General features: G+C 42.1%; 1 protein-coding gene across 1 annotated transcript in view; it reads left to right on the forward strand.

The window, feature by feature from the left end:
• Sntg2 (syntrophin gamma 2) overlaps positions 1-25,353 on the forward strand; it is a 218,490-nt gene that overhangs the window by 51,347 nt on the left and 141,790 nt on the right. The window contains exon 2 of the mRNA XM_055624844.1: positions 21,352-21,489. Coding sequence (XP_055480819.1) covers positions 21,352-21,489 — 138 coding nt within the window. The remainder of the gene's footprint in view (positions 1-21,351; positions 21,490-25,353) is intronic.

A 25,353-nucleotide genomic window follows, 5' to 3' on the forward strand; every position in this document is an offset into this window, starting at 1 on the left:
TCTTCTTCTTCTTCTTCTTCTTCTTCTTCTTCTTCTTCTTCTTCTTCAACTTCTTCTTGAATAAGTAACCAGTAAGCCCAGAACCAAGTTCCTGCTTGTGTTGATTGGCAAGTCTGTGATGAACAGGTTTCCAGGCTCCAGTGGGGTTACTCTGGGATCTTGGTGAATATCTTTGATTTTCCTCACCTTAACAACATTGGATCCTAGAGTCCTGATGATTATAACTTCATGATACATTTCCTCAATTCCAAGAAGCCATTGACAGTAACACTGTTATCATGTGACACTACAAAGAAGAAATAAGGCTGCCTATGATCCAAGAGACAACAGCTATTGTTAAAAGAGTGTTTCCACTTCATGATGATGCACTATGAAAAAAAAATGTGTAAGAGAAACTACAGACCAGTTTCACAGGGTGGAGGGTGCTCAAGAGGTCCACAGCTCACTGAGTCAGTTAACAGTTAGAGGAGTAAGAGACATTTCTTTAGTGGTGTAGCCACTGGTAACGTGCTTGTGAATAATCCTTTACCCAGGTTCCTGTAGTGAAGCTAATGAAGCTCATGGGGACACGCACACTTGTAGAAGACATGAAAGAAGGGAACTAGATGACCTAGTTGGAAAGGGGAGGGGGCTCAGCAGGAGTAGGGGAGAACAAGAAAAGTAATGGATGTAAATTTGATTTTAAAAAATACGTCCATAAAAATATACTGAAATTCACTCTTGTGCATAATTAACATATGTTAACAAGAACAGATTTTTAAAAATATAAACTTCATATACTGCTCTTGGAGAGGCTGAGCACTCTGTAGCTTACTTCACTGAGTGATGCTTTGGATCTTCATGCAGGATGTCATGGCTTAATAGCTCACAGGTTTGTAGTGCGGAGTAACACTCCTTGGTCTGGGTGAAGCACACTTTACCCCTCTAGTCCATTGAGTAACATCTTGGTTGCTTCCAATGGATGAAGCTGTTGAAAATATCCAGTTTCAGTGTACACACAAGTTCTGCACACCTATGTAAACACTGAAGAGAAAAATGTGATGGACATGCGGCGAACATACATATGGTTTTGGGAAAAACTGCCAACCTCTTTCCCAAGTGGGTGTCCCCAACATGTGTGAATAACAGTTCCCATTGCTCCCATCCTCCTAGGTGTTTGCAGATGAGCGATGTGACTTTAGGTCTTTTCATTAATATTCACTGGGACGATATGGTTGAGCATCTTTTCATAGCTTCATTTGCCATTTGTATCTCTTCCTGGTGAGGTGATGGTGAGATGGTAATAGTGAGATGATCCCTTGCCTGTACCCCTCTCCCACACCTTGGGTTGTGGTAACTTTTTAAAATGCCTATTTTTTTTAAATCTTTACTAATTTTAGCTTTTTATTCTTACTGATTTTTCCCAGTTGGCTCCAGCTGTCAGTTCCAGTTTCTAGCCCAGCATTAACTGGGGAGTTTCAGGTAGATTGGCCTGAAAGTATGCCTTTGAAGCATTTTCTCAGTTGCTGATTGATGTAGGATAGCCCAAAATACAATGTGTTTCTCAGCCTGAGCTGTATTAGAAATCTAGCTGGGCAAGCTGAGCCAGTAAGTATCAAAGAACCATGGTTAGTGTTTGAGGTTCCTACCTTGAATTCCTGCCCCAGCTGCTTTCAGTGATGGATTGGAACCTGCAAGTATATGGTGAAATAAACCATTCATTCCCATAAGTTGTTTTTGGTCATCGTGCTTATCATAGGAACAGAAAGAAAACAAACACACTGATGCAGGATGTTTTTTACATGTCATTTTTATGAGAGTCTCAGATGTGTGAGATAAAAAGAGGCCGAAACAGGAGAAGCAGAAGGAGCTGTCTGTGTGGATCTTTTCTATTCTTATAGCAGTTTCTTCTATTGAACATAATTTCTCAATTGCAATGTAGAATAATTTATCAATGTCTAAATTACAGTTTAGAACATATTTTGTGATTCTTAAGGAATCTTTATCTGCCCCATGTTAATAAGGTTATTTTTAAAATTTGTCTTAAATGCTTTGCTGATTTGCCTTTCACAGTTGACTGTGCAGTTAAGATACGCTTCATTTTTCTATCTCAAGCTTCATTTTTTTTCCCACCAATTGCAAATATTTAGAATATTTTCCTTTCCATACTTCACTGCAATGGCTGTCTTCTCACAATGAACAGGGGACACAAATGTGGATCCTTTCAGGGTTCTGTATTTTCTCTGTCCATTGAGGCTGTGTCCTTTCAACAAATCATTCTTTTGAAAAATTGTCATAAGTTATCAATGGTTCTTGATACCTGCTCACATAACTCTTAAGCTTTTATTTTTTTCTTTGACATTTTCTTAGCTATAGTTGACCTTTTCCATTTAAATTTTGTAGTCACTTTGTTGATTTTAAAAAATAAATTCTGAGATTGTGATTTCTATTGTTTTAAATGTACAGTTTAATTTGGGGAGGACTGAAAACTTCGAAGTATTAATTCACCTACTCATAGGACTGAACTATAGTTTTATCCAAATCTTAAATAATGTTTGTAATGTTTGTAATTTTCACTGTAGAGATATTGCAATCTTTCAGTAGACTCACAATAATGACAACATTTTGTCTTGCTGCACATTTTATCTTTTTATCTCACAAATATTTGTTACTTATATGTTCAACACATTTCTTTATTCTCTTTACATTCAAATTATAGCCCCTCTCCCTCCTCTCCTCCCAGACTCATTCTTCTTCCCTCTTCCCCGAATCCCTTCCTCCCTCCCCCTCAGAAAGTGGGGCTGCCCCCCCCACCTACCCATCTCAGCACATCAAGTCATATCAGGGCTGAGTGTAATTTCTACCTCAGTGGCCCACTTCAGTGGCCAGCGGAAAGTGATCAAAAAGCATGCAAAAGAGTCTTTGTCAGAGACAGGCTCTGCTCCCCTTACTAGGAAACCCATATGAAGACCAAGTTGTCCATTGTGGACATAGGTATAGGGGTCCTACCTCCATTCCATACATGGTCCTTGGTTGGTGTTTCAGTCTCTGCAAGCTTCCTCGAGTCCAGGTTAGTTGACTCTGTTGGTCTTCTTATGGAGATCCTGTTTCTTCTGAGTCCTTCTATCCTTTCTCCTACTCTTCCACAAGGCTTCCTGCACTCAGCCTAATGTTTTGGCTGTGAGTCTTAGAATCTGTTTTGATCAGCTGCTAGGTGGAGCCTCTCAAAGGACAGCTATGCTAGGCTCCTGTCTGCAAGCATAGCAGAGTGTCTTTAATAGTGTCAGGTATTGGCTCTCTCCCATGGTATAGCCAGGCATTGGTTGGACAGTCTCTCAACCTCTGCTCTATCTTTATCCCTGAATATCTTGTAGGCAAGGTAAATTTTGGAATCAAAGTTTTTGTGGGTTGGTGTTCCCCTCCCTCTACTTGGCATCCTGTCTATTTAGAGGGTGACCTCTTCAATCTCCATGTCCCCTGCTAAGAGGGGTCTTCGCTAGAGTCATCCCCATACCCTCCCAGTAGCCTACCCTGTAGTACATCTCCAGCCTGTCTCAGACATGCCCCAGGCCACAGTTTCTTTTCTTTCTGCATGCCTTCTGCCCTGCTTCCCCCATCCCCTGATTTCCCCAGATCAGATCCCCACCCTTATTTTCCTCAGCACTCCCTCTCCTATCCTGTTCCCTCTCTTCCAGCACTTGCTCTGTCTTTTCTATTCCCCCTTCTCAGTGAAATTCATGCATCCTGCCTTGGGCTGCTCTTGTTACTTAGCTTCTTTGGGTTTGAGAATTATAGGATGGTTACCCTATATTATATAGATAATATACCCTTATATCATGTATATCTCTCTGGGTCTGGGTTATCTCACTCAGGATAGTCTTTTCTAGTTCCATTCATTTGCCTGCAAATTTCATGGTTTCCTTGTTTTTAATAGCTGAGTACTATTCCATTGTATAAATGTACCACAGTTTCTTTATCCATTATTCAGTTGGGGGACATCTTCGTTGTTTCCAGTCTCTGGTTATTACAAATAAAGCTGAAATATACTTTTAAATATTGGTACAATATACCATTACATGATAACTTAATTCTAATAGTGAATTGATATTCTGTCTTTTTCCTGTAAACAGATACTTTTAGATGCTTACTAATATCATCTGTGAAACAGGCCAGCTTTATTTCTCACTTATAATGATGGTGCATGTGCCTTTGCGTATGTTTATTATGCTGACTGGGAGCTCACTATGGGATCTCTCTGAAGGCTCATGCTCCTTTGTCCCTGAAGGGCCATGGACTCACCTTCCAATTAAGTTGTGTTGGGGATGAGTGATGGATGTTCACCAAGATTTTTCAGATTCAGAATGCTATAAATTCTCTGTTCACATGGAGTATTTGGGGACATCTTCAGTGGCCCTGTATTCATGCCTCTATGTAGCAGGCTGGTCTCTGACCACCCCATGAGGCATGTGGGATGATGTGCTGCCTGTAATACCATCATTATCCTCAGCTTCTACCTAGGATCAAACTCTTTCAGGCTAGTTCGTTCTTTCTGGGATCATCACATTATAAGCAAAACTTCCCTAACAGGCAAAGAGGTGCCTGCAGGGCCTTGTTGTAGAAGCTGCTCCATAGAAGCTGTACATAGGAAGCCACTGCTCTGATTGATTCCAGTCATGGGTATTCTTTTATCTGGCTAGGTAACTATTATGTGTCATGGGCTGCAATGAATTTTAAACTGAACTGTGTTTTGTTTCCATTTCTCTAAAAAAAAAAAATATTACTCCTTTGGAATAGAAGTGGGGCTGTTTTCCTTGGATTTTTACATCTTTGATCACAAGGGTGATTGGTACATGATGCTATACATTATGTTATAGGCTGTTATAACACTCACCTTGTTGGGCTTTGGCATCCGCTGAGGCTGATAGGGGTTCATGGTGTTTCGTGTTGTCCTGTCCTCTGGAGGAAGTTGTACCATGTTCTTCCTTCCAGGAATGTTTAGGAGAATTTCCTAATAATGATATTGGGCCCTGGATTTTACTATGTGGAAAGATTATAATAGTGACCCTTTCACCATATGGAGGAATATTAGTGTTTTCACTCCAGGTTTCAGAAGACTTTTGGCACTGGGTACTGGAGGCTATTGTTCTGTGAAAGCACTTGGCAGCTGTTGAAATCCTTGAAGGAGCTGGCTTTCAAATCTTGAAAGACAGAATGACCAGGGTGTTTGCAACCAATTAAGGTAAGCTTCATGAAAATGGAGGCCCTCTGCTGAGACACCAGGGGAAGTGATTCCCTTCTGGCTTGGCTGAAAAATGGCTACAGGCTCATTAGAGTCCACCTAGGATTGTGATGGCAAAATGTCAAGCAGGAGCTGTTTTCAGTCAGCCGGTGACTGGTCCTGTGTCCCTGGGACCGGCCTTGGGCTTCAGTATCATGTTTTTTGAGGCACCCAGGAGTGTCTAAGGCAAATAGTGCTCCTGTGAGAATGGTTAAGCTGGCCGCTTGGCTGACAGACCTACACGAGGGCAGCCAGGCACTAGGGTAGGGGCTAACAGCTGTAACCCAGGAAGTGAACTCACCCTGGCCTGCAACATTCTACTTTATATAAAGGAAGAATCGACTATAAAAAGATGCTTCCAATAAAGGCTATTATCCAGAGTGACTTAGCAGCATTCATCAGTGCTCTTAATATGCTTAACTTCTGCCCCGGTCCCCTAGGGAGAGATGAGCTCCTCTGACCTGTCTGTCAGGAATTTAGAAAAAAAAAATGCATTCAGTACAAAATTCTACATGTGTCAGTGAACCTAAACTTGAAAAGAGTCAGGAATATCAAATTTACTTTTGAAAATGGAAAGTCCTCTTATTTTATTGCCCCTCTACTGTTACAGTTCAGTTGCTCCAGAAAGATGTAATGCGGGCATCACTCTTGAGTCTCACTTTCACCCTCTTGGGCTCACCTTGCCCTTCTTATAGGCACATCTCTGCTTTTATGTTCCTCTGGTATATCTATGGCCATTACTGACTCTTTACTTTGGAGATAACAGTTACAAGCTGGTTCATCCTTACCTGGCTTTTTATTTCTGTCATCCTCTCTGTGTTTTCATTTCTGTTAGGCACGAAGCTAGCTCGGCATAGGCTGGCTTCTGATTGTGCTGTCCTTTGGCTCAGAGATATTTCACTGTGGCTTTTATCCCAATTATTTTTGCATGTTTTTCATCTTTCTTAAACTCCCTCTGTTTCACTCTTGAGTTGTCAGTTCATCTTTTAGGTTTTCTGCTTTTATGATTTTTCCTCTCCTGAGGAATATCTACATGTAATTTTTCTGGCAATCTTTGGGGCTATTCCTCTGCTGCCAAGGATGTATTTGTTTCTTCCAGGGTTGATCATTTTCATTGCATAGCTCTAACATGGCTGGAATTTTGAGGATAAATATAATTTTGACTGAGTTTTAATTGTGTGAGGAAAAAAAAATTCTCTCCTGCTGATTTTGTCCATCTTTCTGACAGGACATAGATTCAATCCTAAGGTATTATGGTGCTGATAAGTATTTGCCACCAGAGCCAGCCTGAGCCCTGCTGTGTCAGGTGGCCGTTCTGTGTACATCTAGAGGCAGACATTGCTGTGAGTCCTAATGCACAGGAAGAATTAACTGTCCCCTGAAGTAGTGAAGAAATCTTTCCAAGACAAGTAGGTAATAGTGTCTCATGTTCTCTGGTGTTACACAGAAGCATTTTATTGATTATTCTGAGAGGTATGTTTTTAGGTTGAAGAGTCTAAATTAGGAAAGTGAAGAGGGTAAAACTGAATTGTGTGATTGTAATGATACAAAAGACTCCTAGGGAAAGTCTGTGGACTCGGTTCTAGATGAGAATGCTGTCACTGTCCTCTTCTTCCAGTATTCTCTTTTGAGGATGGCACTGTTTTATGGTCACTGTTAAATGTGGCCCAATACCTATGTTCTTTAGTTAAGCTTGTTGTATATTCAGACATACCCACAAATGACCACTGTTTTTCTCCCAGTTGGACATGGTATAGTTCTTCATGACTTGTGAGCTGGGGCATCTCATTCTAGAAAATGTATAGGCTCATACATCAGTGCAAGCATGCTTGTCTAGGGTCTCAAGTCTTCCGCACAGACTTGGTTGGAAGCATTTGAGCCTGCAAAGGCAGTAATGGAGGCTCTGTCTACACAATGGATATCACAAAGTCCAAACTTGGGTGTCATCTCTGACATATTTATGAGGTTTAGAATTAGGTCTAAAGGAGTACTCATATATTTTCATGGTCCTAGCAGTCCAAATACTTATATTTTTTTTCCATAGGATAGTGGTTCTTTTAAAAAAATCATCTTTTTGAAATTATAAGCACTCCATTTCCCTTTTCCCTTTACTCCCTCTGAACCTTCCATTCACTCCTCATACCCCTCTTTTTTTTCTTTAAAATTCATGACCACTTTTTATTTTGTTGTTGTTGTTGCTGCTGCTGCTGTGTGTGTGAGAGAGAGAGAGAGAGAGATTTTAGGGATAACTATTTGATATTGGATAACCAGTTGGTACACTCTTTCCTAGGAAACACTATTTCTCCTGCTCTTGCTTTCATTGGTTGCTTGTCCTTTTTGCCTAGGGATGAGGATCATGAACTTTCCTTGTCTGTGTTCATGTGTATATAGGTGTCAGCCTTGTTCAGCACATGTTTAGGAGGTCATGTTGGCTAGGCCTTATGCATGTATCTTCTGACATTCCTAAAGACACAATCTCATGCCAAATTCATATTCCTCTATCTCTTAAAATCTTTCTACCCCATTTTCTTCTATGATCTCTGAGCCTTGGCATGGGAATTGTGTTGTAAATGAATCCTTTGTGATTGAGCTTCACAAGTCTGCATTTTTGATTGGTTGTGGATTTCTGTAATGGTCTCAGTCTGTTGCAAAGAGAAGTTTGCTTGATGAAGGGTAAGGGCTATGCTTATATGTAGGAATAAGGACAAATATTTGTAAGGTAGTTAGGGTTTACGCTGTTTTAGTAAAGTGATTTTACTAAATCACTAAAGTGATTTAGCAGGTTCTTCTCCAAGCTCTATGACTTTGCTAATGCTGAGTATTTGGCTAAGTTTCGAATACCAGGCTTTCTTTCCATGTGGAGCTGGTCTTAAGTCCAATCATAGAGCTCGATAATAGTAAAATTCCTTATGACTTTTTCAGACAACCTTATTGTTATTTGTACTTCTAACACATACCTCACTGTAGCACCACTAAGGTGTCCGCAGAGCCTTCTTTTGAACCTGGGAAAAGAGATGACATTTTCTTGCTTCTTCAGTTACTTTGTACACAGCTCATTGTGAACAGAACACAAAGAAAGGCCCATGTGTACAGAATATGTTGTTATCACCCATCCTGGGTGATAAGCACAGGCAGGTGAGTGTTGCTGTTGGAGGCAGCAGAAGGCAGAGAAATGGTATTAGATAATTTTCATCTCTAGAGAAATTCTTGAAAGTACAACAAAAAAATAATCACTAATTATAATGAACTTAAATCAGACAAATGGTATTAGATAATTTTTATCTCTAGAGAAATTCTTGAAAGTACAACAAAAAAAAATAATCACCAATTATAAGGAACTTGAATCAGACATGTAGGACTCATTCCACGAAGGAAGAATAGAAGGTGAGGGTGATGGAGCCCTTCTCATCCAGGATATGTGCAACTCAAAAACTCAGGTGCTGGACAATCAATGAGCCCCAAAATCCACCCAAGACACTGGCACTCGAGCTCATGTTCTCCCACTGATGATAATTAAAGCCAGGGAAGCACACAGGAACAAAGCAAGATCAAGCTTTTTGAATCAAGACAAAGTGAGAGAAACTCCCAAGGGTATGAGGGCCCAGGAGAGGGAGAGCCCATTTAACTGCTTGTTTAGGGAGCCAAGATAATACCTATTGATAATGGTTAATTCTCAGGGGACATTGAGTTTGAGTAAGTTGGGGTATATGTGCCCATACCCTATGCCTGTCCCCAACGAGATGATCACAAGCTGTTCGTGTGCTGGTCACACAAACTGATGAGTAGTAACATATTGAAACCCCCTTCCCTATCTTTGACTTGTTAGCTGCTGATGCTGAATCATTTTGCTAATTCCTGTCAACCCCACTGTCAACTTTGTAGATGTGCTCAGTCTCCAAGCTTGGGCGTGTCTTCAGGCTGTTAATTAAAATATGGTCTCTTTTTTTTTTTCTCATATTTGCATGCCAGTTTAGCTCCACCTTTTCCTTTATTACCAATAGAGAGTTAACTCCTGTCCAAAGGAAGGAGAAAACAGAAGATTCCAACATGAAACAAGGACCAACTGTGGTATACTTACAGCAAATAATACCAGGTATTGCCTTAAAAGTCCTTAAAAAGAATGACTCTGATTAAAACTCAGGTACTTAACTCTGTGGTGTTTATAAGAAACATACTTCAGAGAAAGACAAAACAAAAGTCATTCCATGTCAAAACCAAGCATGCGAGCCATTCCTGGGATTTCATACAGATGACACAGGTGGTAGGAGGAGGTCACTAAGAGAAAGTGACAAACAAGGTCTGTCTTTCCAGGGATTTGATATAAAGCCTCAGGTTACCTTGGTAACACAGAGAAAACCCTCCTTTCCTGAGCTTGAGACAGTTCAATCTCATGGAAGGGCCGTTGTGTGCCTTCACCATCTGTCCACTGGGAAGTGTGAACCAGACTGCTTCCACCACAGCCTCTGACACAGCCGCGCTCCTGTCTGGAGCACTGAGCAAGTGATTGTTCAAACACCCAAAGGCGAGGCTATTCATAATTATGTTGAAACAAGACATAAATTGGCCGTGTCCCCAGCCACAGTGAGGTGTAGTGTCCCTAGAGGTGTGCCAACATAACCTATGCAGCCATTGTGTGATAGCACACAGGAAGTTAGTCTTCTCCTGTCGAACAGGGGGCTGTGTTTGCTTAACAATTTCCTTCCATGATATGCTTCGTCTTATATGTGTTTGCCTGCTACAGATTTGTGCAGTTTAAAAATTCAAATTATTTGCAAAGAAAATATTTTTATCTCTAAATTTGGCAGTAGTTTCCAAATCATGAACCTTACAGTATATATTTCATATTCATCTCAGACGTGAGTGTTTTAATATACTTAACTCATATTCCGTGTATTGGAGGCATTTCAGATACAGTTATGAAATACAACTAGTGAGACAGCTACTACAATGAAGCAAGCTGACATTCTCATGATCTCGTAGGGTAACCCATATGTTTTGTGGGAGCAGCTGGAATTTACTCTCAACAGAAATCTCAAAAGCGTAGTGCTGTCAACATGGCCTCCATGCTCTCCCTTTTCTGCCCAGTCTTGCTTATCTTCTGCCCTACGCTGCCATATTTCCTCTGTCCCACTCCTGGCAATTTCTAATTTCCTCTCAGAGTTTCGTGTTTATTTGTTTGTTTGTTTGTTTTTTGAGATTCCACACATAAAGGAAACTATCCCACATTTGTGTTTTTGCATAAACTTAATAGCATTTGGCACAATGCCTTTCACATGTGTTGAAGCAGACACATGTGAATAAGTTTATTCCTTTATTAAGTTTGAATAATTTTCAGGTGTGTATAACCTGATTATTTTATCCATTCATCCATTGCTAGTATCAGGTTGTTTTTACATTTTGAGACGGATGCGTCTGTGAGCATGGGGGTGCAGCCGTCGCTGTGATATGGCGATTTCATCTGAACCTCAGTGTACAAAGTGCAGGCTTGGTTGGGTGACATGGTCTGTATGATTTTAGTTTTTCTGAGACACACACTTTGCCATAACGACTATTCCAACTATATTCTCACACTCATGACTTGTTTTACTTTTCAGTACTGGGGATTGAACCTAGCGAGAGTTTGGGGCATGTTATGCAAATGCTCTACCACTGCACTGTGTCCTCTCTCCTCTCTCTTGACTTTGATAGTAGCTGTTCGACTGAGTGAGAGGCGACCTTTCATCCTGACTTTAACTTGAATTCCCCGGGTAAATAATGGTGAGCACCTTTCTGCATACTTCTCAGTCATGCTTCGTTCTCTTTGTAAGAAACATTTACTCAGGATCTTTGCTTCGTATTTAGTCTGTTTATTTGTTTTTAACGATTGAGATGTATGAGTTGTATGTCAATTTCATGTTAGCTCCTCATCAATTGCATGTCTTGCATTGTTTCCAATTCTGTAACTTTATTTTATTGTTTCCTTTTGGCTGTGGAATCTTTTCAGTCTACTACAATCACATTTATTATTTATTATTATTATTTTATTAACTTTGCTGTTACATCCTGAAATGTTTTTGTATGTATGTGATACTCCCTCCAAAAATCGTTGCCAGGCCAGTATCAAAGAGCAGTCATTTCCTCGCTATAAACTGTGACTCAGTTTCCCATTAGTTGATGATGTTCATAGCAAGATTTTCACTAATGTTCTTATTATAGAGGGAAAGTCCTTCTATATCCCGACCGCTGATATTTTTTTTTTAATTAAGGATGATGAATTAGATAATACTTTTCTCTGTATCGACTGGGACGATTGTGTGTCTTTCAACGTTTTGGCTAGTTTGATGTAGTACAGTGAATGTCTTGTATGCTGGAGATGTACCCTACTAGGCCACAACATGTATAGTTTCTGCTTTGTTGCTGAGTTTAGTTTGCTGATATTTTGTGGCGGACACATGCATCAATGTTGAATGTATGTGTAATTTTTTTATGGTGTCTTTGTCAGTCTTTGGTGAAGGAGATGTTAGCCTCATAGAGTCTGTTTAAGAAGTGTTTCCTCCAGCCCTGTATTTTGAGTTTGGGAATGCTGACATGAATTCATCTTTGAATGTTTGATAGAATTCAGCTAAGAAGCCATCTGTTCCTGGGCTTTTCTTTGCTGGGAGCTTTGAATTACTGTGTCAGTGTTCTGTTTACTATTGTTCTGTTCAAGGTTCCCATTTATGCCCAATTAAATCATGTTAAGCTATATTATTCTAAGAATTTCTTCACTTCCTCTAGGGTATCCAACTTGTTGGCATGTTCTTAGCCCCTGCTGGTATTCTTAGTTCTGTGGCAGCTGGTGTGATCTCTCCACTTTCATCTATCATCAGCTTATCACCATGTCAGGAGTTCTTGATGGTTCATCCTCCCCTGTGCTGCTAAGACAAACATTTGTATGTTTTCACTCAATATTTGAATATCTCTAGCTTTCTCTTCAGTCTAGATAAAGGTTATTTAATTGTTAAAGAAAACTAAAAATCGACTCTTAGATTTATTGATTTTTTTTTCCTTGTGAATTTTATAATTTCTATTTGCTTTACTTGTTCAGTTCTTCATTCTTTCTATAAAATTTGGGTTTGTTTTTTTTTCTCTTTCCTATATTATTGGAGTATAACTTAAAGGTATTTATATTGTTTTTTTTTCTTTTTAATAGATTTATGGCTATAAAAGTACCTTTTAAAACTGTTTTTGGTGGTCCAGTGAGGTTGCCCAATGGGTTTGGTTGATATCCCTGGGAAGCCTACCCTTTCCTGAAAAGAAATGAAAGAGGAATGGGTTGGCCAGGGGTGAGAGGGGCTTGAAGGAGAGGACAGAGGGGAATTGCATTTGGGATACAATATATGAGAGTTAAAAAAAAAAAAAAAGCACCTAGCACCACCCTGCTGAGTTTGATCCCTGGAACCCAAGTAAAGGTAGAGAGAGAACTTACTCCACAAACTTGTCCTCTGACTTCCACATGTGTGCCATGTGTGAACATACACATGCCCACTAATAATGTCTGATATGACTGTAGAAGTATCCTTTATTTGCCTATATAATTGTTGTCTGGGAAGCTCACTGCCTCCTTCTGCTAGCCTAGCCCTAGTCCTGGCAGCTTCTAGCCTCCATACAATTTTATCCAGGCCTAAAATGTGTGTAGCCCTGAAATTTTCTGTGGAATAAGATCACCCTTTCTAGCTCTTTCTGAACTCTGGGCGGCTGGTACAATTTGTCTGTTCTGGCTCAAACTCCTCTCCAAGCTGATGGATTCAATCAGGCCTCTCTCTCGGGCTCTGATTGAATTGTTCTGCTTGGCCTCAAACTAACTCTGGCAATCTGTTCTAATCTTCAGGCTCCCTGTCATTCTCTGGCTCCTTCTGTTTTCACCAGTGCCTAGCTTGTTCTCTCTTCACCCTGTCTCTGTAAAACTGCCTCTGAATTCCAGGAGCTGAACTGCCATGAAGTCAGCTTCGCTGCACTGCCTCTCAACTCAGTGACTCAACAGAACTGCCTAGCACTCAGGGGTCTATCTGCCTGTCTCCTGAATGCACATGGACCTAAGCTTTTCTTTTCCTGAAACTTGCTCTATACCAGGCTGGCCTTGAACTCAGATCTGCTTACCTCTGTCTCCTGGGATTAAAGGTGTGTCTGTATTCCAGCTGTATCACACAGACCTAGAAGGTGTTTAGATATGATCTCTTGAGAGAGCAGTGAAGTTCTGAATTAAAATTCCTCTTCATAATGATATGATATGATGTTATGCTATGATAATAATGGATTTTGGGTCATATCCTATAGCTTCCTATTTGCTGTATGTACCTTGTTCTTTTTTTTCTTGTGTTTATATAGTGGCTTTTTTATGGGTTGTTGGTTAAATATACAGTGATGCTGAGGTCACTGTTGGAAGGACCTTCAAATTCTTTGTAGGTTTCAGTCCTCCCTAGGTCTGATGGGAAGATTGGCTTGTGTTTGAATTGGTGTTCCCAGTTACTGAAGAACAAAGCCTATAAGTTATAAAACTTGGCAAGGGGCATGGTGGAGAGGAGGGAGGGAGGGACTGGGAGGGAATGAGGGATCGGGACACGGCTGGGGTACATAGTTAATAAAATGTAACTGATAAGAAAAAAATAAAATACGGAAAAAAATGCTTAAATGAAATCACACATATAAACAATCTTATATTATAGAACAATATTATATATTGTGCAGTGGTCAATGACTAAGTTGCAGAAATGATGATTGTATTATAACACCAAACAGAAACAACTTCGTATGGTGACCAGCTCATCATTATGTCATTGCTAACATGAGGAACTTCATCTTGTACACCCAGTGTTGGTTGAAATACATTTTGTGTTCTACTCGTTATTTGGATATTCCTTCTTTTCACTTTTTACACACACACACACACACACACTTACACACACATGTTGATTTGTATATGTGTGTAAAGTGTATATATGTTTGTGCTTGTGGGTCAGCCTCGGATGTCATTCCTCTGATACTGTCCATGCTGTTTTGTGAGACAGTATCTCTCACTGGGACCTGGGACTCTCCAAGTACCTTAGTCTGGTTGGCCAGTAACCTGTAGCAAGCCACCTACCTGTCTCTCCCTCCTGGGTGCTGGGATTACAAGTATCTGCCACCATGCCCTAATTTTTCACTTGAGTGGTAGAGGTCAAACTCAGTTTTAGCCTAATTGGGGAGCTCCAAGGCAATGAAAAGCCCTGTCTCAAAAAGAGGTGGGCAAAACACCTGAGCAACAACACCCAAAGCTGTCCTCTGGCCTCTCCGTGCACACTCACACGTATGTGTGCCCACACGGATGCTAATATGCACTCATACATGTACACACATGTAAGATAAAACCCAGTTTATTGTGTCAAACACTTAGCAGGATGACCAGAGCTGGTATGTTCTCCTGGTAAGGACTGGACAGTGGAAGGAGGCACGGAGACACTCAAGCATCAGTCAGCATGGCAGTGTTCGTAAGCTGCTGCATGCCTTCACCCTGAAAGAGTGACGTGAAGATTTATCTCAGCAACAAAACTGTCACTTTATTGTAAGCTGCATGTTGTGTTGATACAAAACACAGCTCTCACCTCAAAGGGAGCAAGAGATTGTTTATTTTAGAGTGAAACGTGGGTGATGACGGCCCAGGAATGCATACTCAGCTTGCTCCAAATACCATGTCCCAATGTGGTAACAGTTTCCTAATGTTTTTATAGTAATAGAGAAAAAGAACATTATAAATCAAGACAGTTTTCAAACACACTGGAGGAAACATCAGGAAAGCAGGGAACACTCTGCTGAGTTTCAGATGCTGAAACTGATGGCATCCTTAGCTTGAAGGTTGTGGGAGTTAGTGGGCTGTTACACTAACTGAGCTCAAAGTGTCTCACATGATAGTCAAAGGCTGGTAAGTCAGAAACAGATGTAGGACATGATGGCTCTTAAGGGCCCTGAAGATAGCCCAGCATAATTTGGCTCCAGATTTGCAACATCCCAACCCCTCACAATCACAGAGTTCTGATCAGTCAGTTAGTTTGGTAGTCTTTAACATAAATGTGTCTTTCCCCCCCAGAAACTTTGGTTCACAGCAAGCGAAGGCACCATAGAATATGAGATGGAGTATTAAAGTAGCTGAAAAATTATTGTCACATTTTCTGATTTATACTCCGCAAATTGTCAAGTATGTGGGCAGCTATATTCTGGTGGGAACCCTGCTCTAAAGCAGTGGCTGTGGCCACGGGCTGAGGAAAGCTGCAGCTGGTGCTAAGAGGCAAGGGGGCAATGACCCACCCCTAAGCTAAGAGTTAGGAGCTTCTTCACACTTTGCCAAGACTCTGAGAAAGGACTGTGGCCTGGGTGGGGCTGTGCAGCTTGATGGGGGTGAAGCGGGTGAGGAAAATCCTATCTCTTACCCAGAATCTGTTCCTGCTGGAGTTCTTATCTCACTGTCCAGTCTTTGGTGGAAAGTGGCAGAGTCGTCAGTGAAAAGTGGCACTGGGCTACAGGTGTGGTGTGGCCATGAAGCACAGTTGCCAGAGACACGGAACTCCCAGGCACTTTGCCCACGGAGGTAATGACTTAAGTAGGAGCATGGAGCCTGTGCACACAGTTGGAGGACAGCAGGCCCTTCTCACTCCATCAGTGTTGGAGTGAGTGATTGCTAGACTCATCGCCTTTTGATTAGGTTGAGTTTGAGTGAGAAGATCATTTTTACTCATTATCATTTACTGTAAATGCACCAGCCCTCCCCACAGCTACAATGTGGCTCTAAGGCTGAAATCTATTAGGATGTCGGCACTGAGTGAGTCCAGAGAGCTGGGGTTTAGGCCCACAGAGAGAACCTCCTGGATATTCTGGGTTGGTCTTCAATGGCTTGTTGATACTGGTGTTGATAATGCTATGAAAACTAACGGGAGGGCCTGGGAACAAATCATGGAACCTGGCTGATAGTTTCATGGGGACTATGGTCTGCTTCACAGTTGGTGGTCCATAGGCCTTACACCAGAAGGGATTGCTCAGACCTATGCTGTCAAGGACAGAAATGCCAGAGTCAAGTGCTTGGTACTCAGAAATATCAAAACCTGAAGATAAACAGGACGAACTGTGGGCTGTGTGTTGCCCTGGGGTGTGTGGCTATCGGTAGGCAGCACTCATTCACCAGGCTGGCTACACGATTGGCAAGCAGGTCTTGACCTCCATGAGGTCATGACTTCTGGAGAGCTTTCTCAACCATGTAGATGGGACTAGGGATTGAGAATTCTCTGAAACAAGGCGTCACTTGAGTTGTGTCAGGTTTTTTTTCTTTTTTCTTTTCCTTTCTTTTTTTCCCTTTTTTTTCTTTATTAATTACACTTTATTCACTTTGTATCCCCCCTGTGGTTCTCTCCCTCCTCCCATCCCAATCCCTCCTTTCCTCCACCCTCTGCATGCATGCCCCTCCCCAAGTCCACTGATAGGGGAAGTCTTCTTTTCCTTCTTTCTGATCTTAGTCAATTAGGTCTCATCAGGAGTGGCTGCAGTGTCTTCTTCTGTGGCCTGGTAATGCTGCTTCCCCCTCAGGGGGAGGTAATTAAAGAGCAGGCCAATCAGTTCATGTCAGAGACAGTCCCTGTTCCTATTATAATGGAACCCACTTGGATACTGAACTGCCATGGGCTACATCTGTGCAGAGGTCTTAGGTTATCTCCATGCATAGTCCTTGGTTGGAGTATCAGTCTCAGGAAAGACCCCTATGCTCAGATTTTTTGGTTCTGTTGCTCTCCTTGTGGAGTTCCTGTCTTCTCCAGATCTTACTGTTTCCCACTTCTTTCTTAAGATTCCCTGCACTCTGCCCAAAGGTTGCCCATAAGTCTCAGCATCTGCATTGATAGTCTGCAGGGCAGAGCTTTTCAGAGGTCCTCTGTGTCAGGCTCCTGACTTGTTCCCTCTTTTCTCTTTCTTCTGATGTTCATCCTCTTTGCCTTTCTGGATAGGAATTGAGCATTTTAGCAAGAGTCCTCCCTCTTGATTAGTTTCTTTAGGTGTACAGAACCTTCCTCCACTGCTGGTGGGAATGTAAACTTGTACAACCACTCTGGAAAGCAATCTGGCGCTTTCTCAGACAACTAGGAATAGCGCTTCCTCAAGATCCAGCCATACCACTCCTAGGCATATATCCAAAAGATTCTCAAGTACACAATAAGGACATTTGCTCAACCATGTTTGTAGCAGCTTTATTTGTAATAGCCAGAAGCTGGAAACAGCCCAGATGCCCCTCAGTGGAGGAATGGATGTACAAATTGTGGTATATCTACACAATGGAATATTACTCAGCAATAAAAAACAAAGAAATCATGAAATTTGCAGGTATATGGTGGGATCTGGAAAAGATCATCCTGAGTGAGCTATCCCAGAAGCAGAAAGACACACATGGTATACACTTACTCATATAGACATATAATGTAGGATAAATCTACTACAATCTGTACACCTAGAGTTGTGTCAGCTTTATGCTTCCAAAATCACAACTAAAGCGCTGTCTCTCCCCTGCCCCCAGCCCTGCGGAGCCTGAGAAACTGAGCAGCTGGGTTCTTCTCCATTCTGCCTTTTACTAACCAATCTCAAGTTTCTCTCAGCATCTCATAGTCATTTAGTTCACTTAAGGCCAACAGTGCACCGAAGACACACTCAGCTCTGAACGAACCAGGAAAACCATAACTTGTGCCCATTTTCGCACTTTGAACAGTGCAAAGGCCTCGTGTGCTTCTTTTAATCACGGATGTTCCAGACATCCACGGCCTCTGTCCAAATTACCAAATCCTTCTGGTGCTGTTGTGATAAATAGCATCCATGAGTGATCATACCCCAGAGATATACTCAGAGGCATAAATAAGTAAGAACTTTGTGATGTGTGTAATTTTTTTAAATTCATGAGGCCTACCTTAAATTACTTGAAGGGAAATTGCCGTCAACAGAGTTGGGCATAATGAGCTAGCACCTGGAAGATTTAAATAGGCAGTGGCAAATGATGCATGCTCAAAACTTAAAAAATTGCCCACATTTATATAGACCACAGTTTCTGGAAAACCTGTCTTTGTAAAGTTTGTGTATACCTGTCTTCACATGCAAGCTTGCATTTACACACAAAGATGACTTTATTATCCATGGTTATTTGTTGCTCACTCTCCAGGAAGTTAAATTTCATATCACTTGGGAATCGTACTTCATGTTCTTTCGTCAATTTGACAGAATGCTCATTTTCTACCCTGAATGGTGAGACTAAATATACTACCCCTATTGTCTGCTGTATGTTCACATTTTTCTATGTAGTGTTTTTGTCGTAGAAAGATTGCATATTTCTCTGCAGCGAATCAATGTATTTTGGCTTTTAAGTTACACTAGCCCACTACACTACATACACACAAAGAGGGAGATGGGGTACAGGTGGGGGAGCAAGAGAAGGGGGAGAGAGATGGAGAGAGATTTTCTTCCTGGATCTCACTGGGGAGAGTATTTCTCTGTTCTGAGCAATCCTGATTTTGGAACAGAAACAGGAATCCAGCCTTGCATGGAGTAAATAGGATCCTCCCAGAATGCGGAACTCACCTTCTGCAGGTCCCTGGGAAGAAGCAGAGTGGAGAAGGGAACCGAGGCACAGGAAACAAACATGTTATGGTGTCAAGATTTTATACTTTAGGAAGTGACCCTTCAGGAAGTGAAAATGGGCTGTCTGGGACTAGGAAGAGCAGGTGGGCATAGGGTTGCAACGTTGATAGCCTCCGGAATCTAATGGCTGACGTGGGAACAAAGAGCGACAGGAGAGAACCAATGCTCACACAGCAGTGCAGAATGTGGCTTTTCCTGTGAGGTGGAGACTCCTGGGTGTTCACTCGTTCTTTCTTTCCTTCTTTCCTTCCTTCCTTCCTCCTTCCTTCCTTCCTTCCTTCCTTCCTTCCTTCCTTCCTTCCTTCCTTCCTTCCTTCCTCCTTTCTTTTTTTTTCCCAAAGAATGAGGCCATGTGGACCACCTTTTAGCAGGTCCCTGGTCATGATAGAGAATGCCTGTGGAGACATGGGTGGCACTGGAAGGCAGGGCAAGGCAAGGCAAGCACAGCACTGAGTCCTATGGCTACAGAAGGTTAGGTGTTCCCATACATAGAATTCTTTAAGGGGCTTGGTGATTCAGACATGGAGGTCAGAAGGCCATCTCTACTAAGACACTGTCCACCCCAGGGTGAAAAGCCAGGAAGAGATAGGGGCTTGTTTTTAATTTGGTTTTTAATTTTTTTTCATGAATGAGAACATCTAAGTTTACTTTAAAGAAGCAAACTGAGATAACTTTTCTTTCCTGGGTACTGTGTGAAGGAAAAGGTCCACAGCTATCTAGCTAAAGGACTGTAGTTGCTGGAGCCATGGGTAGTGAGAGTGCTGGGTTGGAGCGGGGCAGGACAGGAAGCAGATTCCTTCTCCACTCTGCCTGGTTTGGGGACCAGCTGTGTTCTCCTCACAGCCTTCCACATACACTATGCCGGTGGTCTACGCTGGCTGGTTTTCTGAGGATAGTGGGGGTATCTGTGGATGTGCAATAAGGAGCACATAGCACAGTCCTGGATGTTTCATCCTATTTACGCCAAAGCATACGATTATCTCTGGCAAGCTAATTGTAGCTGGGTGTAAGTGAATGTTTTCATAGGAAAAAGTGATTAGAATAAAATTATAGTTTTGACTTAGAAAGCTTAATTATCTCCAGATTGGTTTTATCCATGACTTTCAAAAAAAATTTTTTTGACATTTGAGGTGCTGAGTTTGCTGATGTTACCTGGTTCAGATGGCAATGGAAGGTAGCAGATGGCCCATGGCAGGTCTTTATTGAGTTCTGTTTGATCTCTTTGGCAAACATTTAAATGGATGGTATTAAATATTAAAATGTGTGCTCCTCAGTTTCTCGGTAGCTGTGAAAAAGTTCATGAAAACACTGTGAGGCAGGAGGATTACATTGAGTCACAAGTATAGAGGTTTCCAGTCCATCGTGACATCGCTGTTGCTTCAGGCCATGGTGAAGCAGAACATTTTGGAGGCTGAAGCATGTGGATGACCTCCTAGCATCAGGGAGCAGAGAAGAACAGGAAATGGGCAGGATAAGATACTCCTTTCATAGGCATACTCTCAGGGAGCCACTTCCTCCAAAAAGGCCCTGGTTTTTCACAGTGCCCCAGTAGTCCAACTCCTGGATCCATCAGTAGATGAAACCACTGATCAGCTTGGAGATGATCTATTCTAGTCTGCTCTAGAAACCCCCTCAGGTACACTCCAGTCTGTTAGTAGTCTGCTAGGCACTTGTCCATCCAGCCAAGTTGGCCATAGAGATGAAGCATCACAATACAATTAGAATATCAGATGTTAAAAAGCCAGCACCCTCTTCATGTTTTTCATCCTAGACAACTGTTCTCTCCTCTGAATGAATTCCAGTTGTGTCCATTTCTAGAGTCTCTGGGCCCAGTGGTTTTGCACACCAGGACAACTTACTGGTACAAGCTGCTCGGCTCGGTGGACTTGTTGAAAATTAGCATCATATGTGATTGTGTGCTTGACATAATGGTTTTATGTGAATTGGAACTGCAGCTTTCCATGTCAGCTGAAAGCCCTGCTTGTTCTCATCAGCACCAATCTTTTCCTCGGAAAGCAGTTGCCTGATATGATTTTCTGTGGTGACCGCCCCTGTGCCATGAGCTGCAGCTGCTGGACAGGTTCTTATGCTTCTGTTGTCATTGTTCTGGGTGCTGACCAGAGGGACTCTAGTGTCTGGCGGTTCCCCATCTCCGGCTGCAAATGGAGACAAGAGTTACTCAGCACCTCTGGTCTGAGGATGTAGAAGCATGTCTCAGGAAGTCAGGAAAATCCCAGGCAGCATTTGTAGGGTACCACAAAAATCAAGCTTCCCAAAGAGATGTAGCCAAGGTCTATCTGTAAATCCATTGAGTTTCTAACATCAATGAAGAGAAATACATGAGCATAGATTAGAAGGTTGTAGGAAAGGAAGCACCTATCTTCTCTCATTGCTGAGGGCTCCTGCACTCACTTGTTCATATCATGGCATTCTATCCACAGACCAAAACTGCTCTGGCCTTGTTGTATGATGAAGGGTTGGAAAATGCCTATGATGTCCGGCTGAAGCTGACGAAAGAAGTGCTGACTATTCAAAAGCAAGACGTCGTCTGCATCGGGGGAGCTCCTTCTGGTGCTAATGTAAGTGCTCCTGCTTCCAGGACAGGGCTCAACCCAAGCCAGGTCCAGGAGCCCGGGAAATGCCTTCCCGAATTGCTGTTTATGAAGGTTCCATGAGAAATTGGCAATTCACCTGTCCCTAAGTACCAGCTGGTTACATCACAAAGTTAAATATTCTTTGTGTGTTTTTATCTCATATCGTCTCCAAGTTATTAGGTTATTTTTTTAATGTTGTATGTGTGGGTGGGAGTGGGGAGAGGTTTGGTATATGTGGTGTGTGTGTGTGTGTGTGTGTGTGTGTGTGTGTGTGTTATAATCACATGTATGAGTGTGTGGAGGCTGAAGGTTCACATCAGTTCCTCCTCTGCTTGTCTTCATATTTCATGAGACAGGATTACTTACTGAACCCCAAGCTCCTCAGGTTGGCTCGGCTGGCTGAGCATAGTGGATCTACCTATTTCTGCACACTGCTAGGAATGGTGTTCAAAAAGTGGCATCACCTCTCTTTAATCCCAGCACTTGGGATGGAGAAGCAGTCATGTGAGTCTGTGAGTTTAAGGCTAGCCTGGACTACTTAACAAGTTCAAAGGAAGCAAGGTGCACAGAGTGAAAGTCTATCTAAGGAGCCAAAAGAACAACAACAACAAAAGTGTCACTGACTTTTCTGCAAGCAGTGTATGGTTTGGAATGAACTGTTCTTCACATAGCTCATGCATCAAAGCCTGGTGGATCTAGTTATGTGGAGAAGATTAAATTTTGAGAGCCCTTGTTGCACAGATCAAGCCACTGGTGAATTCATCATTGAGGTTAAGAGAAATATTAGACTCTGTTGTGGATCAAGAGGACTCCCTCATGACTGAAAGAACCATCAGTCAAGGCCGGAGTGTTCAGAGCTGGATACAGAGCTGACGGAGGCTCATGTGTACTGTGATTGGCCGCTGGCTGGGTGTAGTCCAGACGTTTCCCTACAAATGGGCATTCCTCCCTTTCCACACACAGGCCTTCACTCACCAATCAGAACAGATCCAGAACTGAGGCGGAGATGCGACAAAATGCTCCTTCTGGGAAGTGGCTGTGTTCTATAGGGTAATTGGGTGAATTCTGGAAGTTTGTTTCACGTCCCTCCCACAGTGTTCGCAAGGTAAAATGACCTTGAAAAGAGCTCGCATTCAGGACTCGGGCCAGCACTTTCCTAACAACCAGCTGGTGTTCACACCTTGGCAACAGGCTCACTTCAGCTGTGCTTGGCTCTCTCCATGTTTCCTTCTAACTACCAATATGTCAAGACAGAGCTGTCTCCTGTGACATAAATAATTCCTACCCTTTGTATCTCTCCTCGTTAAGCACAAAAGTGGCTTTGAAGTCCTGGTGGCAGCTTTCCTATATAGCATTCCTCAAATTTCTGTGGAACTCGTTACCTGCCAGGATCCTTACTTTTTAAATCTTCTAGACTAAAATTTGTTATGGCTTCAAACTTGTTTCCAGGTCTGTGCCTCTAAACTCCTGCCTTGCCAGTACCCTCACTTCCCTGAAAGATGAACTGTGATGTTGGAACTACAAGCTAACATAACACTTTCCTCCCCAAGTTAATTTTGATAATGGTATGTTATCACAATACAACCTTAACTAAGGCCTTTTTCTCAATAGGGGATGCTCTGTTCCTACAGGAGGTTTTATTTTATCAAATCTATTAAGATATAAATGATAAATAAAATCACACATATTTTAAATAAATAAATAAAATCACATCATACACAGTGTGATGATTTGACTTATATATCTTTTGTGAAATGATTGCTGTAAGCTAATTCACATATATTACCTTGCATGTTTACATTGTGTGTGTGTGTGTGTGTGTGTGTGTGTGTGTGTGTGTGTGCATGTGTGCATGTGTGTAGGTCTCAGTGGTATTGGAGTATAAGATCTACCCTCTGAGCAAACTTGAAGTGTACAATACAATATTCTGAACTATCACCCATATCTTATAGTCAGAGCCCCGGAACTTAACCATTTTTGTTTGTGTTTTATTGAGACAGAGTCTCCTGTGGCCCTGGCCGGCCTCAACCTCCCCCAGGTAACCAGGAGATGGACACGAAGTCCTAATCTTCCTGCCTGTATCTCCTAACTGCTAGAATTTCAGACATGTGCCACCACACCCAGCTATAAATTACCCGTTTTACACACTCTGTGTTTCCGAGCAATATTGCTACATCCATACCTTATAACCCAGGCACCCACCACAGATGGGAGATCATGCCATCTTTTTCCTCTGCGCCTGAATTGTCTCAGTGTATTAATAGTAGCGTGCAATTTGTATATGTTGTTATGGGTAAGCAGCTTCTCCTCCTGCTCAAGGTTCGCCGGTCTTCTACTGCAGAATCTCGATTCTTTCATTCATCCTTAGGCACTCGGCTTGTTTTCAGATCCTGAATGTAGCAATTAACGCTGTGATGAATGTGGGCTAAAACTGTGCTGCTGCTGCTTCCTTGCTGCAGTGTGGATGACAACACTCTTGGCCCCTCAGATAAGTACTGCCAGAGTGTCTGAGATGGGAGCCAGGTGCACTTGAATGTAGCCAAGATGAGGAAAATGAAAGTGACAGTTCTTACACCGAAGCTTCTGAAATTCAGCCCTTTCCTTGTGTGTACGCTAATAAAGAGTTCATTATTTCAACATATACTCTATGCACACAATAGACTACTTCCAGTTACAATGGTATGCAGCGCCTCCCCTCATGGCCTCTGTAAAATGTATGTATTTGCTCTCATTTTTGCTCTTGTTGTGAGTTTATGTTGTATCAAAGGCATCAGCTATGTGGGGAGCGATGGACTCAGGCCTCTATGCCCTGCTGCTCTGGGAAGCTCTCAGAAGAACAGACATGTGGTGCCACATCCAGCTAGAATTTAGACATCTTATAAGCGACATACTCCTTCCTAAGAGCACATTTCCAGGCTGCTATGACAGGCTGCAGAAGACATTGCACATGCCAAGGGCCACAGCAGCTTTCCCTATTAACCTGCTATTTGCATCTGTGCTATTGTGGTACTCAAACCCCAGGACAAAGCAGGGTCCCTGAGTGTTCTTTCCTGTCCCTCAGCCTCTCTCCTTACTTCTCAAACATCTGTTCTTTGAAGCCCAAATGTTATTACTTTTCAGTTAAAGTATAATGTTTATGGCTCCTATAAAATACTACAGGAAAGGAAATCTTTTCTCAGCTTATTCTTGCACCTCAGACATCTCCCCTGTTCTTTTCAACATAGTGCCTGCCTGACTTGCCCTATGCCTACATGCAGATGTGTGAAAATTTTCAATTTAGACAACAGCAAAATGAATGCCCATGATTTCACATGTAAGAGATAATAGTTTGAGTGTTGCCGGTTATAAGTGTATACACACACACACACATATATATGTATGTATCTTTTATCATCATATTGACTTAAATGTTATGAGCCATCTTTGTTCAGGAGTTAAGAAAAACCTGATGAGACCTAACAGACTAGGATCAGAAGGAAAAGAAACCTTCCCCTACCGGTGGACTTGGGAAGGGGCATGCGTGGAGAAGGGAGAGGAAGGGAGGAATTGGGAGGGGAGGAAGGAGGGAACTAGAAGGGGGATACAAAGTAAAGAAAGTGTAATTAAAAATAAAATAAAATAAAAATTAAAAAAGCTGATATCTGGAATGTATCCTGTGCAGGGAAGAAGCTGCAGAGATGGATGTGTGCTGAGGGGCCCCTCCTGGGGCTGCTCTGAGGAAAGCAGTTTTAAAAGGGAGTCAGCTTCTCCACTTGGAGAATGGACATGGGCACTCTCCTCATGGGGCTTGGTCTTCACAGCAATGTGAGGGTGAGGCAACAAGCTAACCAGCTCTGTAGCCATTTTGTG

This window comes from Psammomys obesus, unplaced genomic scaffold (genome assembly GCF_907164565.1).
Source record: "Psammomys obesus unplaced genomic scaffold, mPsaObe1.curated_primary_1811, whole genome shotgun sequence".
Lineage (NCBI taxonomy): Eukaryota > Metazoa > Chordata > Mammalia > Rodentia > Muridae > Psammomys > Psammomys obesus.